The sequence below is a fragment of the Lynx rufus genome, unplaced genomic scaffold (genome assembly GCF_022079265.1).
Source record: "Lynx rufus isolate CCGP_SWC_20201006 ecotype Redwood Valley unplaced genomic scaffold, mLynRuf1.p SCAF_4, whole genome shotgun sequence".
Classification (NCBI taxonomy): Eukaryota; Metazoa; Chordata; class Mammalia; order Carnivora; family Felidae; genus Lynx; species Lynx rufus.
Window position 1 is genome coordinate 16,566,229 of NW_025814856.1, and position 14,019 is coordinate 16,580,247.

The following is a 14,019-nucleotide window of genomic DNA, read 5'->3' on the forward strand; positions in this document are numbered from 1 at the left end:
GCTCAAGTTATGGTCCCAGGGTCATGGGATCAAGGTAAGCGTGGGCTTGTGCTAAGCGTGGAGCCTGCTTAATATTCTTGTGTGCTCTCTCTCCCTCCCTTCCTCTCCCAAGCTCTCTAAAATAAAGGTAAAATAAAATAAAATGGGTAATTAAAAAAAAAAAATAGAAACTATAATTCTATTTAACAAACTGTCCCAGTAAAGAGTATCCAGTCTTCACAATCATTTACTCTGTCACATTACAGAAAACATTAAAAGTCTATGTATAGCTAGTTTTGTTTTCTTGGCCTTTGATTCAGTGGACAAGTACCAGTTGTGGAATAGACAAGCTTATAGAAAATGGAAATTATTAATAGTTATTAATATTCTATTAAGAATGTTAAAAGACAATTAAGATAGAAATGTTTTGGGGCGCCTGGGTGGCGCAGTCGGTTAAGCGTCCGACTTCAGCCAGGTCACGATCTCGCGGTCCGTGAGTTCGAGCCCCGCGTCGGGCTCTGGGCTGATGGCTCAGAGCCTGGAGCCTGTTTCCGATTCTGTGTCTCCCTCTCTCTCTGCCCCTCCCCCGTTCATGCTCTGTCTCTCTCTGTCCCAGAAATAAATAAACGTTGAAAAAAAAAAAAAATTAAAAAAAAAAAAAAAAAAAAGATAGAAATGTTTTGACAGCATTTGTTTCATTTATTTTGTTGACCTAACACCAACTTTACATAAACTGTCATCAAGATAATTTTCTATTTCTACTTCTGACATCAAAATTGGACCTGATGTTCAATGATAGGCTTTAAGCCAGAAAAGGATGATATAGTGAAATGAAGTAAAAAAAAACAAAAAAAACCAAAAAAAAACCCCTCACTACCTACTAGCTGCCATCAAGAATCTCTATAATTTATTTGAAATACAGAATTCACTTAGTGAAAAGATAAAGAAACTGAAGTTTCATTTTCCACATAAGGAGACCTCAAAAACCCCTTTCAGGTGTAAAATTCCCTAAAGTCAAAAATTCAGTATAAATTTATAAATATATAAATTATATAAATCCTGAAAACACTAGGTTCTCCCTTAATTTTTACAAGTGAACAGAGAAACTGAGATCCATATACAATTCTCAAAAACAAAGACGTTTACAACCACCTCTACTTTTTTTAAGTGGAACAAGTGACTACGTTCCTCTCTCCCACCCTCCAGCACATCCAAGGACCATGATGTCCTCATAAAAATGTACTCTATAATTTGTAAATACTACTATGAATGGATGATAGGATTCTCATTTTATACTATTTAGCCAACTAGAAGAAATACTTTAGGAAATAGAAGTATTTAAGAGTCAACAGACTTAAAAAAAAAAAAAAAGGCAATAGACTTTTGCTCTAAAGATGCAAAAATCAAATCAGTAAAGAGTAGAAAAAAATGATCACAGGAATTTAAATTTCCTAATATGGCAGCAAACCAAACTAACAGTGGTGCTAGGGTGACCATGGTCACTGTCTGCGCTGGAAAGCATAGCAACTGGAAGCAACATCTCTCAGGAAAGGAAGAATCATTAGAGGAGCTGAATCAATAAGAGAGACAACAACACAGAAGTGTACAGATTGTTTGGTTTTTACCTAGATCGGCCACAGTTCCTCCTTTAACAGGTGTATTTTCACTATCTTTCTTTGGGTTCACTAGAAAGAAAAAAAAGAGTCATGATTTAGGGGGAAAGTTCTACTTTTTTAAAAGAAGAAAAAATAAAAGATGATTAAAAAGTACATGAATCTCATTGCAAACCACCACCATCCAGTGTTCACCTTCATGAAAAACTGTAAATCTGATGAAAAAAATACTAACACTTAATACAAGACTGCCATTTTGCAATTAATTACCCAAGCATCAATTTTTTCATGATAAAAGTACACAATACACAAATATAGAGAGCAAAACCTGAAAAGAACCTTTCAATCCCTTCCCCCAAAGTATTTTTTATTACATTTTCTGTGTGTTTGTGGATTCCCATTTTTGTGCCATTCATTTAGGTAAATAAACTCAGGGAGAACTGATACCTATTATATATCTCTGTAAACTTCAAAACCTGTATGAGGGGTTTAGGGGCTCCTGAGTGGCTTGGTCAATTAAACATCTGACTTTTGGTTTCAGCTCAGGTCACGATCTCACAGTCATAGGATCAAGCCCTATGTCCCACTCCATGCTGAGCGTGGAGCCTGTTTGAGCTTCTCTCCCTCACTCTTTGACCCTTCCTGTTCATATTTTCTTTCTCTCAAGGTAAATAAATAAACCTAAAAAAACCCACAAAACCTGTATGAGGGGTTTAAATCTTACAGCTCTGTTATCCATACTGTGCTTCTTCCTTAGCATTCTACCCATGTCATTCAACTGTGTGCCTATATGACCATTCCATGTTAAGTGTTTTTAGTTACATTTATAGTTAAATTATATACAACTATTTCATTTAAATGAAATGAATCCACTGTGTCCATGGATGGGTCATACATAAGGTAACCAGCCCTATATTGATGGCAACTGTTGTTTATTTTCAATTTTTCACTATAACATAATCCATATCCTCTTACATTCATCTTTTTTTTTTTTTTTTTTTTTTTGAGAGAGAGACAGAGTATGAGCGGGGGAGGAGCAGAGAGAGAGAGACAGAGAGGGAGACACAAAATCTGAAGCAGGCTCCAGGCTCCGAGCTGTCAGCACAGAGATCAATGCGGGACTTGAACTCACAAGCTGTGAGATCATGACCTGAGCCAAAGTCAGACGCCCAACTGAGCCACCCAGGTGCCCCATCTTACATTCATCTCTAACCGTGCCTATAATTACTTAAAATGGGCTCTGAAATTAAAACTGCTACTGCACATACACATTAAAATTGAACAAATAAATTGTGTTAAGTGGCTTCATTAATTTATACTTCTACCAACAGCATCTGAAAATACCCACTTTCTCAAAACATCAGTACTCTGTGAATCATCTATTTTCTAAGTCTGGAAAATCTAATAGATGAAAAGTGTTACTTTAATAATTTATAATATCCTTGATTAAGAGAGGCTGAGCATCTTTCCACACATTTAATGGCCCTGAAATTTGATAAAATTACCAGTACATAAATACTTTGCCCTTAAGTACAAATCAAAAACACATTGAGATACCACCTCACACCGGTGAGAGTGGCTAACATTAACAACTCAGGCAACAAGAGATGTAGGCTAGGATGTGGAGAAAGAGGAATCCTTTTGCACTGTTGGTGGGAATGCAAACTGGTGCAGCCACTCTGGAAAACAGTGTAGAGGTTCCTCAAAAAGTTAAAAATAGAACTACCCTACAACACAGCAATTGCACTATTAGGTATTTATCCAAAGGATACGGGTGTTGATTGAAAGGGGTACATGCACCCTAATGTTTTTTGCCAGTGCTATCGACAACAGCCAAAGTATGGAAAGAGACAAAATGTCCATCGACTGATAAATGAACAAGATGTGGTGTAGGGGCGCTTGGGTGGATCAATTAAGCGTCTGACTTCAGCTCAGATCTGATCTCACCATTCTTGAGTTCGAGCCCTGTGTCGGGCTTTGTGCTAACAGCTCAGAGCCTGAAGCCCACTTCAGATTCTGTGTCTCCCTCTCTCTCTGACCATCCCCCACTTGCATTCTATGTCTCTTTCTCAAAAATAAACATTTAAAAATTAAAAAAAAAAGACATCACTCACACATACACACACACACACAGAGGAATATTACTAGGAGATCAAAAAGAACGAAATCTTATCATTTGCAACAACATGGATAGAACTAGAGTATACTAAGCTAAGCAGAATATGTCAGAGAAAAATATATGATTTCACTCATATATAGAATTTAAGAAACAAAACAGATGAACCTAGGGGAAAGGAAGCAAAAATAAGATAAAAACAGAGAGGTAGACTCTTAAATACAAAGAAAAAACAGGGCTGCTGGCAGGGTGTTGGGTGGGGGTATGGCCTAAATTGGTGATGGGCATTAAAGAGGGCACTTGTTAGGATGAGCACTGGGTATTATATGTCAGTGATAAATCTCTAAATTCTATTCCTGAAATCATTAACACTATATGTTAACTAATTTGGGATTTAAATTTTAAAAATAAATAAATAATAAAGTAGGTCTTCCAGTGGGGAGAGGAGGAATACAAATTTAGGGTTCAAATTCTTTGTTAAATGACTAATGAATACTTCATATAAGGCTAACACTTGCATTAAGTACATCAATATTTGGAAGTTTACTTAAATAATTTTGTTTTTAAATTTGGAACTTGAATCCACCTGAAGCTTAAATTCTTATTTATGACACAAAAAAGAATACAAAATTTTTCCAGATGTATTTATGCAACCGTTTGGTCTTTTCCCACAAACTGGCGCTGCGAAAGTCACAGTAAATTAAATTTATAAACACATATGGATCTACAGTTGAACCAACCATTCTACTCCACTAAGGGATTCAGCCATTCCTGTGTCGAAATCATACACTATTCATTATTACAGGTTTATAGTTTAGACAGTTATCTATTAAGACTACCACCACCTTCTTAGTTTTTTTATTTAAAATAAATATTTCAGGGGTGCCTGGCTGGCTTAGTCCAAAGAACATGGGGTTGTGAGTTTGAGCTCCACGTTGGCTGCAGAGATTACTTAAATAAATAAACTTAAAAAAATAAAATAAAATAACGAAGGGTGCCTGGGTAGCTTAGTCAGTTATGCGCCCAACTTTGGCTCAGGTCATGATCTCACAGGTTTGAGGGTTAAAGCCCCGCATCAGGCTCTGTGCTGACAGATTGAGCCTGGAGCCTAGAGCCTGCTTCAGATTGTCTCCTTCTCTCTCTCTCTCTCTCTCTCTCTCTCTCTCTCTCTCTCACCCTTCCCTTGTTCAAAAAATCATAATGGCAGACTTATGCCCAACCACATCAACAATTCTGTTACATTTTAGTAGGCTTCATATTCTAATTAAAAACAGAAAATGTGGGGACATTTGGGTGGCTCAGTCAGTTAATCAACCAACTCTTGATTTTGGCCCAGGTCACGATCTCACGGTTCCTGGAATGGAGCCCCACGATGGGCTCTGAGGTTGACAGTAAAGAGCATGCTTGGGATTCTCTCTCCCTCTCCCTCTGCCCCTCCCCCACTCACTCTTTAGGCATGCAGCATGCACACGCTCTCTCTCAAAATAAATAAATTTGAAAAAGAATGTGGTGAGAACAGACTTTCTAAAAAATAATAAACAGATTTTAAAAATGTGTTTTTTTAGGAGAATAAAAACAAGACTCAACAATATCCTGTTTAAAAGTGATATACTTTACATAATCAAAGTGAAACTAACAGGATGCAAGAGAGATGTAAGTCAGAAATCTAAAATGTAAGAACAGGGGCACCTGGGTGACTCAAGCATATGACTCTTGATTTCGGCTTAGGTCATGATCTCACCATTAGATCAAAGCCCACATAGGGCGCCGCGCTGACAGTGTAAAGCCTGCTTGGGTTTCTCTCTCTCCCTTCTCTCTGCCCCTCCCCCATGCGCACACAGGAGAAGGACAGAGAGAAATAACTAAAACCTTAAAATTATTTATTCATAAATAAATAATAAATTTTAAATAAATAAACTTTAAAAACTAAAGCGTAAGAACAAAGCTATGTAATTTACAGAACTGCTATATTGGAGTTGAGTACATGAGGACTAATACAAAAAATGTAGAAGTAAAGAACAGTGTGGTTTGATGAGCTTTATTATTACCAGAGAACCTGGCCTTCAAGACAAGCACTACAATGGCACCTAGAGACACACAACACAAGAGTCAGTTCATCAGGAGGACATGATGGTACTAAATGTATATGCCCTTAAGTAACAGAGCTTCAAAGTATATGAAAATACGTAAGAGAAAAAAAATTCACAGGAATCAGAGACAAAAACAAACCCACAAATACAGTTAACTAACATCCTACTCCCAATAACTGATTTAAATAGATTAAAATGTACATGGATAAGTGCTCCACCTTCTCATATGTATATTCATTCTACTAGGATTTAAGAACAATTTTTTTTTTTAATGTTTTTATTTATGTTTGAGACAGAGAGAAACAGAGCATGAGCAGGAGAGGGGCAGAGAGAGAGGGAGACAGAATCCAAAGCAGGCTCCAGGCTCTGAGCTGTCAGCAGAGAGACCGACGCGGAGCTCGAACTCACAGACTGTGAGATCACGACCTGAGCGGAGGTCGGACGCTTAACTGACTGAGCGCCCAGGCGCCCCAAGAACCATTAATTTTAAAGTATTGCTGGGGCGCCTGGGTGGCGCAGTCGGTTAAGCGTCCGACTTCAGCCAGGTCACGATCTCACGGTCCAGGAGTTCAAGCCCCGCATCAGGCTCTGGGCTGATGGCTCAGAGCCTGGAGCCTGTTTCCGATTCTGTGTCTCCCTCTCTCTCTGCCCCTCCCCCGTTCATGCTCTGTCTCTCTCAGTCCCAAAAATAAATAAACGTTGAAAAAAAAAAATTTGAAATAAAGTATTGCTAAATTTAGAGAACTTTTTAGTCACAGTGTTTTTCTCAATAAGCAGCAAAAGTACACCAAAAGATTGTGAACCAGGTAATTTCATAAACATTTTGACCTTGAAAGTTGGTAACCAGGGACACAGAGCAAGAAATGATTCATTCCAAAGCACTGCTAAGAATGATTAAATCACACTAATACTCTCATAGTCTAGACAGAATACAAACCATTTTTTGGAAGTACCACTTCCTCTATGTTGGGTACTGGTGTTGGGTCTTCCATGTCCTTGGTAAGATCTTCTTGCTCATCTTCCTCTTTCTGACTTCTGCGCTTCCCATAAAGACTAGCTTGGCTAAAACACACAAGGTATGTAAATATGTAAATAAGAATGACTATAGCTACTCCTAGCAGACAATTTCAAAGGCTTTACCTCATTGTTATAATCTATGCTCAGAATTGCTTTAAAAGACAAATAGAAATTAAAAAAAAAAAGTAGGTACATTCCCAAATTACATCTAACCAGCCAAATGGAAAATAAAGGTTATTGGGCATAAGAAATGAGTACAGAAATCCTATGATACAAATTGCAGACAGCATCCTAAAGGGTTTTAAATTAGTGTAATAAAAGAACATCTGCTAAGGATATACGGCACATACTTTATCTCACATCATAAACAATCACTTACATAAGAAATTTTCTCAAAGATACGTACAACCATATTTTCCTAGCTCTTTGTATCATCCAAATATCAGGAACTGCAAAGTAAAATCACCTAGGATGGTACTATTTTTTTTTTTTTTTGTAAAAATTGCTATTGCTCTTTCTTTAGTTTATTTCAAAACTAACATATTCCAGAAAGCAGATTAGGGTTCAGACAAGAATGGAATAATTCCTTACCTTGAGGAATTACACAGGATACAAGACAGAAATTATCATCAACCTCCAATAACATGATGTGTACCAACACAGAGAAATAAAAATATATTTTTTATAATAAATAAATAATTAAATATTCCAAGAAAATAAGAGTTAATCAGGATTGAAGGGACAGTTAAGCTAACTTGGAACTCTAACAATTCACCAAAAAGTAGGCAATATTTCAGGATGATGAATGAAGGCATAAAGATATTAAGAAAAGAAATAACCTGTTCTGGGGAGGAATAAGCAGGAACCCTGAGCACACTGGCAAGTGAGAAGCAGTGGAGAAAGAAGTGATGGGAACACACAGTGGGCCAGCACGAGTCCTCACACTGCTGAGAGAGTGAGCAAAGTTCTCTTCTAAGAAGGAAAAGATACTGGAATAGATTAGAATCAGGTATATAGGCAAAAATATTTTTATAAATTTTAATAAAAACTCCATGACAATTGTTTAAAAGTGTATGAACCTAAAGGTGGCAGGGAGATAAAATATGTTATAAAAAAAAAAAAAAAGGAAGAAAAGAAGCAGGGAAGATCAATAAAACAAACATTAGGAAAATAAATGTCAGTGTTTTTTTGTTAAAGGGAACTTACAATGAAACTCAAATGCCTGCTCATGAGGGGACAGATGCATTCAGTTGAAGGACATACACACATCTATCTGGAGACTCAATTTGGTGGGCTTTACACTCAGAGGGGAGGATCACTGTGAGCCTCCTAGACACCATGTCTTGGTTTGGTGACCACTGGTGTCCTGGCACTGCACCTCAGCCCTTAAGTGGGAAGAAGGGTACATCGATTTCAGGCCCAGGAACACCTGGCAAAGTTGTGTGGCTTTCTTCACAGGGCTATCAGGGAGCTATGAATTCTCTGCACATCAACCATAAGGTTCAGATTAGAGATTTAAGAAATAAGGTTACTCTCATAATAGCTAAAGAAAAATCTATTTTTGTGAGTTTTTTATATCACAGTATATTTGACAAAATGACAAAACTTAGACCTTTTTCACATCCCTAAAAGCTTCCAGGCATAGTTAACAATGGTTCAGATAACCCTACCCTTCAAGAAATAACATGATTCAAGGCATGTTCTGGGCATAAAGAAACGCTAATTTAGCCACAGAGTCAGTAAGAGGAAGCCAGTGGAAAGAAGATACAAAATATATCTTTACAGTCCAGTCAACAGCCAAAAATTTAACCAATTTATAGTCACATGAAAGCATAAATTTTGCAAGCTGTCATTTTCTAAGACTAAAATTATTTTGAGCCAGACAAGCCTGAAATTAAGTATCTACTTAATATATAAATGTTAAGTATTATCTGCCATTTATTAAGTATCTATTTCAGGCCAGAACCTGCACAGGGGCTTTAAAACCTCACTTAATCCCCAAAACAACTTATTCAACAGAAACCAAAATCCCCACTCAAGCAAGATTTACTAAGTACAAATGTGATGCCCTGAACAAGGCACTACGTTGAACATGAAATGGACATAGGTTCATTTCCTCTAGGAGTCATTCTGATCACAAATAGGACAGGTGGTAAAATGAGAGACAGTAATTTCTTGGTGAAATTAGTGAATATATAATTTCTTAAATTCCTTACCAGCCACATTGCTCAATATACAATTAGATACAGAAAAAAGACTGTATTCAAGGTGCCAACATCAGATGGCCATCTTACAAAGGAGATGAAGAAAGGGGAAGGAAGAGAGAGGGGAAGAGGAAAAGGAAAGAAAGACGAAGAGCCAAACAATCTACCCTCAGACCTTGATGGTGATAGAATTTAGTTGAAAGGATACAGGAACAGGAAGCTGAGCGTCCAGCTTTGAATCCTGACTCTAAGCAAAAATCTCTATGTGACCTTGGAAAAGTCACCTCTCTACCCTGAACCTCAATCCCTGCTTCCTAAGATAAAGATGTTTATGATACTTCAAAGATCCCTTTCAGTTTTAAGATTCTGTACATGGTTTCCACTCTCACTAAGCTGTGAACCAAAGCTCCAATCCAGAAGCCCAAGGTTTATTGCCTTCCCACAGCTACCCCAGAGAGAGAAAAATAGATTCTCTCTGAATTTGATCATGGAATTGGAGTGGCTATATTTTATTTTATTTTTTTTATTATTATTTTTTTAATTATTTTTTTCAACGTTTATTTATTTTTGGGACAGAGAGAGACAGAGCATGAACGGGGGAGGGGCAGAGAGAGAGGGAGACACAGAATCGGAAACAGGCTCCAGGCTCTGAGCCGTCAGCCCAGAGCCTGACGCGGGGCTCGAACTCACGGGCCGCGAGATTGTGACCTGGCTGAAGTCGGATGCTTAACCGACTGCGCCACCCAGGCGCCCCATGAGTGGCTATATTTTAAATACAAATTAGATATCATAGTATATTTTCTGTGGAATATAAAGTTAAATAAGTGTGTGTGTGTGTGTGTGTGTGTGTGTGTGTGTGTGTGTATGACGCACTATTATCCAGCCATAAAAAAAAAAGGAAATTCTGTTACTTGGGACACCAGGAATGGGCCTTGAGGTCATTTTGCGAAGTTAAATAACTATGAGAAAAATAAATACCATATGATCTCTCTTATATGTGGAATCTAGGAAAAAAAATCATAGAGGGAATACACTGGTGTTGCCAAAGGCAAGGGGTGTGGAGAATGGGTGAAGCTGGTGAAAAAGTATAAACTTCCAGTTATAAAATAAATAAATCCTGGGGGTGTAATATACAGTATAGTGGCTGCAGTTAACACTATATTGTGTATCTGGAAGTTGCTAAAAGAGTAAATCTTAAAAGTTCTCATCACAAGAAAAATTTCTAACTATGTGTGGTGTTGGATGTTAATTAGACTATGATTATGTCACTGTACAGATCTCCTTGAACACAAGGTGCCTTAGCGTAAATACAACATAAGATGGCCATCAGATAACATCTGACAAGATGAGCTGCCAAAGTCAGCCAACTTCCAGTATAAATGTAAGTCAGCCAACTTCCCTTGAGCAAAACTTCCAGTATAAATGTAAAAATGTGGAACATCCTTTAGAGTTTGTTTTAATGCCTTCTGAGTCACGCTGCAGTTCTTACCCTTTCTTTCCACTTTTCTTCCGGGATTCTGTGGGTGTTGGAGGTGGAGGAGAAGGCGAATGTTTCCTCTTTCGAGCATTAGCTGATGCTTTCCTATCTCTTCTCTCTGGACTTCTGACTGGCTAGGAAGAAGTAAATGGAAATGAATATCAGCCAGCTTTTTGGACTCCTCCATTTCAACAAACCTTTGCCCAAGGTGGGTTTTCACCTAGCTCAGAGCAATTGAAAGGAACATCATTAAGTGTCTTGGACCACCCACAGTCAAGACTTTCTCTGACCCTCCAGGTGATCCAGCACCAATGGAAATATCAAAACCATCCCCCAAGTATTCAAACTATGCTACAAAACAGACATGCCCAAATCCTGCACAACTAAAATATGTTCCTGTTCACATTATTTCCAGATGGGAAAAGCACTTTCAACAACTACTGAAGAATATGAAACATATGCTATTAGATTAATAATATACAAAGACTGGTGAATAATCTTGTGGAAATGTCTCTGAAACTGCTCCTGACACATCAGTAAAAGGAATATGAGAAAATTTTATGACATAAAAGATGTTAAGTAAGATTGCAATTTATGATTTAAAAGTCAACCTACAGAAGTACAAATATCTCTATTTGCAGCTGGCATGATCTTATACATAGATAAGCCTAAGGAATCTTGAAAACACTTTCAGAGCTAAAGAGTTCAGCAGGTGCAGGATACACATATCAATATACAAAAGTCAACCTGTAGATGATAACTATGGATTTCATAAAAGAGACAATAAAGAGTTAACACCTAAGATGACCCAAAGTACTATATTTGAGGTGCAAAAAATAAAAATAAAAAAACCAGAGATTGAAACATCAATTAAACATTATCTCTGGTACCATCATACTTCTTACAACTATCTGCTTCCTTTCAGAAGCTCTGTAGCATCAAATGGAAATCTGAGTCATTGTACAGAGCTATACAAGAAGCTTTAGAAAAAATCTAAACTGCACACACTGTACAGTAAGTCTGAAGCTGAACATTAAAAAAATTTTTTTTTAATGTTTATTTTTGAGAGAGAGGGAGAGACAGAGAGAGCACAGCAGGGGAGGGTCAGAGAAAGGGAGACACAGAATCGGAAGCAGGCTCCAGGCTCTGAGCTGTCAGCACAGAGCCCGACGCAGGGCTCGAACTCACAAACTATGAGATCATGACCTGAGCTGAAGTCAGACATTTAAATGACTGAGCCACCCAGGTTTTTAAAATTTATTTATTTATTTTAGAGAGGAGACAGAAAGAGAATACCAAGCAGGCTCCGCACTGTCAGCACAGCCCAATGCAGGACTCAAGCTCACAAAGTGTGACATCATGACCTGAGCCAAAACCAAGAGCCAGACGCTTAACCGAATGAGCCAGCCAGACACTCCTGAAGTTAAATTTTTAAAAAGAGCTATTAACGTTTTGTTTTTTTAATTTTAGATAGAGAAAGACAGCACAAGTGGGGGAAAGGGGCAAAGGGAGAGAGAATCTTAAGCAACCTCTGTGCTCAGTGCAGAGTCTGACACAGGGCTCAATCCTACGACCCTGGGATCATGACCTGAGCCAAAATCAAGAGTCAGATGCTCAATCACAAGAGCCACCCAGGCACCCCTTAATATTTAAGTAGGTTCTACGTCCAACGTGGGTCTTGAACTCGTGACCCTAAGATAAAGAGTTGTTTGCTCTATCAACGTAGTCAGCTTGGTGCCCGCCCCTAAAAATACAGATTAAATCAATTTTGGGGCACCTGGATGGCTCAGACGGTTGAGCATCCAACTTCAGCACAGGTCATGATCTTGCAGTTGGGGAGTTCGAGCCCCGTGTCAGGCTCTGTGCTGACAGCTCAGAGCCTGGAGCCTGCTTCAGATTCTGTGTCTCCCTCTCTCTCTGCTCCTTCCCCGCTCATGCTCTCTCAAAAATGAATAAATGTTTAAAAAAAATTCTTTTTAAATCGATTTTTACAGAATCTCCCTAAAAATAAGTGAATAAATTAATAAATAAACCATCTAAATCTGAACAGAAATGGCTATGGGCAGACCTGTTTAATAATGTGATGTAGAAATGAGACTATTCCTAGTGACAAAAAAGACTTGGTTGGAAATACAGTAAAGGAAAACAAATATGTAAGCATATGGGGGGGGGGCGCTAAATAAAAAAAAATAAGATTTAAGTCAAATTCCAAAGCAAATAAGGACAAATTAAAAATCAAAGGCTATGAAAACGTCCCAGTTTCTTTTAAGTAGGCTTCATGCCCACTGCAGAGCCCAACGTGGGTCTTCAATTCACAACCGTGAGATCCAGACCTGATCTGAGATCAAGTGTCAGACACTTAAATGACTCAGCCACCCAGGCACCTCGAAAAAGACCCACTTTTAAAAAATTTTTCTTAAAAATAAAAAAATACACACAGCATGACAAAGAGTTTTAGTAAGAAAGTGTCAGCTGAAAAGAGATATGAAAAAACTGTACATTCTAAGTGAACAGTTAAAAGTATTTCTGTCTCAACAATTTTTCAAAGAAATAAAATACAAAACAAAAAGCAAAAACTTTATGCGTCCCCAGTAAAAGGGAATGAGAATCTTACCGAAGCGGGTCATCAGCCAACAGACCAACACATCCAAACCTTCTTCTCAGAACCCCCTCCCTCTCGTGACGCATCTACCTCCCAAGTTGTGGCTTCTCAAGAATCATGGATAAATATTAGGTGGTTGGGCTTCTTAACACTTTAAAGAGTAATAAATCTCACATCCTCCCACCTTAAAAAAGGGCTGAACCATACCTTTGAGACCTTGAAGGCCTATACTTTGTACTACCTACTGTGTATGTATATGGCAACAAAGCTATTCAAAACTACTAAGACAAAACCAATTTTCCCTTGAAAAATCAACACCTAAATTAAATTATCCCGTGATAATATTTGGTTCACAAAATTAAAACTCAGATCTAGAAAGGAAAATCAACTACACTAGGGGCGCCTGGCTGCCTCAGTTGGTAGAGCATGCGACTCCTGATCTTGGGGTTACATTCAAACCCTGTGCTGGGTGTAGAGATTACACAGAAAAATCAGCTGGAATACTGCCACACTGCATGCGTCACTTGAAATCTCAATGACCCTTTGAGACTTCCTTGCCTCTTTTGTGGGAATGCCAGCTCCAGAGACGGCTGTATGGCCATTTGGTAACTTTTTATATAATATACCTGATACACCTTGGGCTGTATGTGAGAGTTTATTAGTGAAAATCTGACAACAATGAGGCCCAGAGAAGAAACAGCTAGAGGAGAAAAACGGTACCAAACCAAATACCTCTTCATTCTTTGTTGAAATTCGCTGACGAAAACTCACAGGCTTCCTGTTCTCATCCACCTCATAATCCTCCTCATTCATCCATTCATTGAAAACATCAGTATCCAAAATCCATCTTGCATGAACCTAAAACCACAATGAAGCATGTGTATCTATATAAATAATAAATCACTACAGTTTGTATAAAGT

At 38.1% G+C, this 14,019-nt stretch overlaps 1 protein-coding gene across 5 annotated transcripts in view; it reads right to left on the reverse strand.

The window, feature by feature from the left end:
- SMARCC1 (SWI/SNF related, matrix associated, actin dependent regulator of chromatin subfamily c member 1) overlaps window positions 1–14,019 on the reverse strand; it is a 173,726-nt gene that overhangs the window by 106,261 nt on the left and 53,446 nt on the right. For all 5 annotated transcript variants that reach the window (XM_047094682.1, XM_047094681.1, XM_047094680.1 and 2 more), the window contains exons 9-12: window positions 13,831–13,956; window positions 10,509–10,630; window positions 6,736–6,860; window positions 1,605–1,664 (exon numbers count right to left, since the gene is read on the reverse strand). In XM_047094682.1, the coding sequence (XP_046950638.1) occupies window positions 1,605–1,664; window positions 6,736–6,860; window positions 10,509–10,630; window positions 13,831–13,956 (433 nt within the window). The remainder of the gene's footprint in view (window positions 1–1,604; window positions 1,665–6,735; window positions 6,861–10,508; window positions 10,631–13,830; window positions 13,957–14,019) is intronic.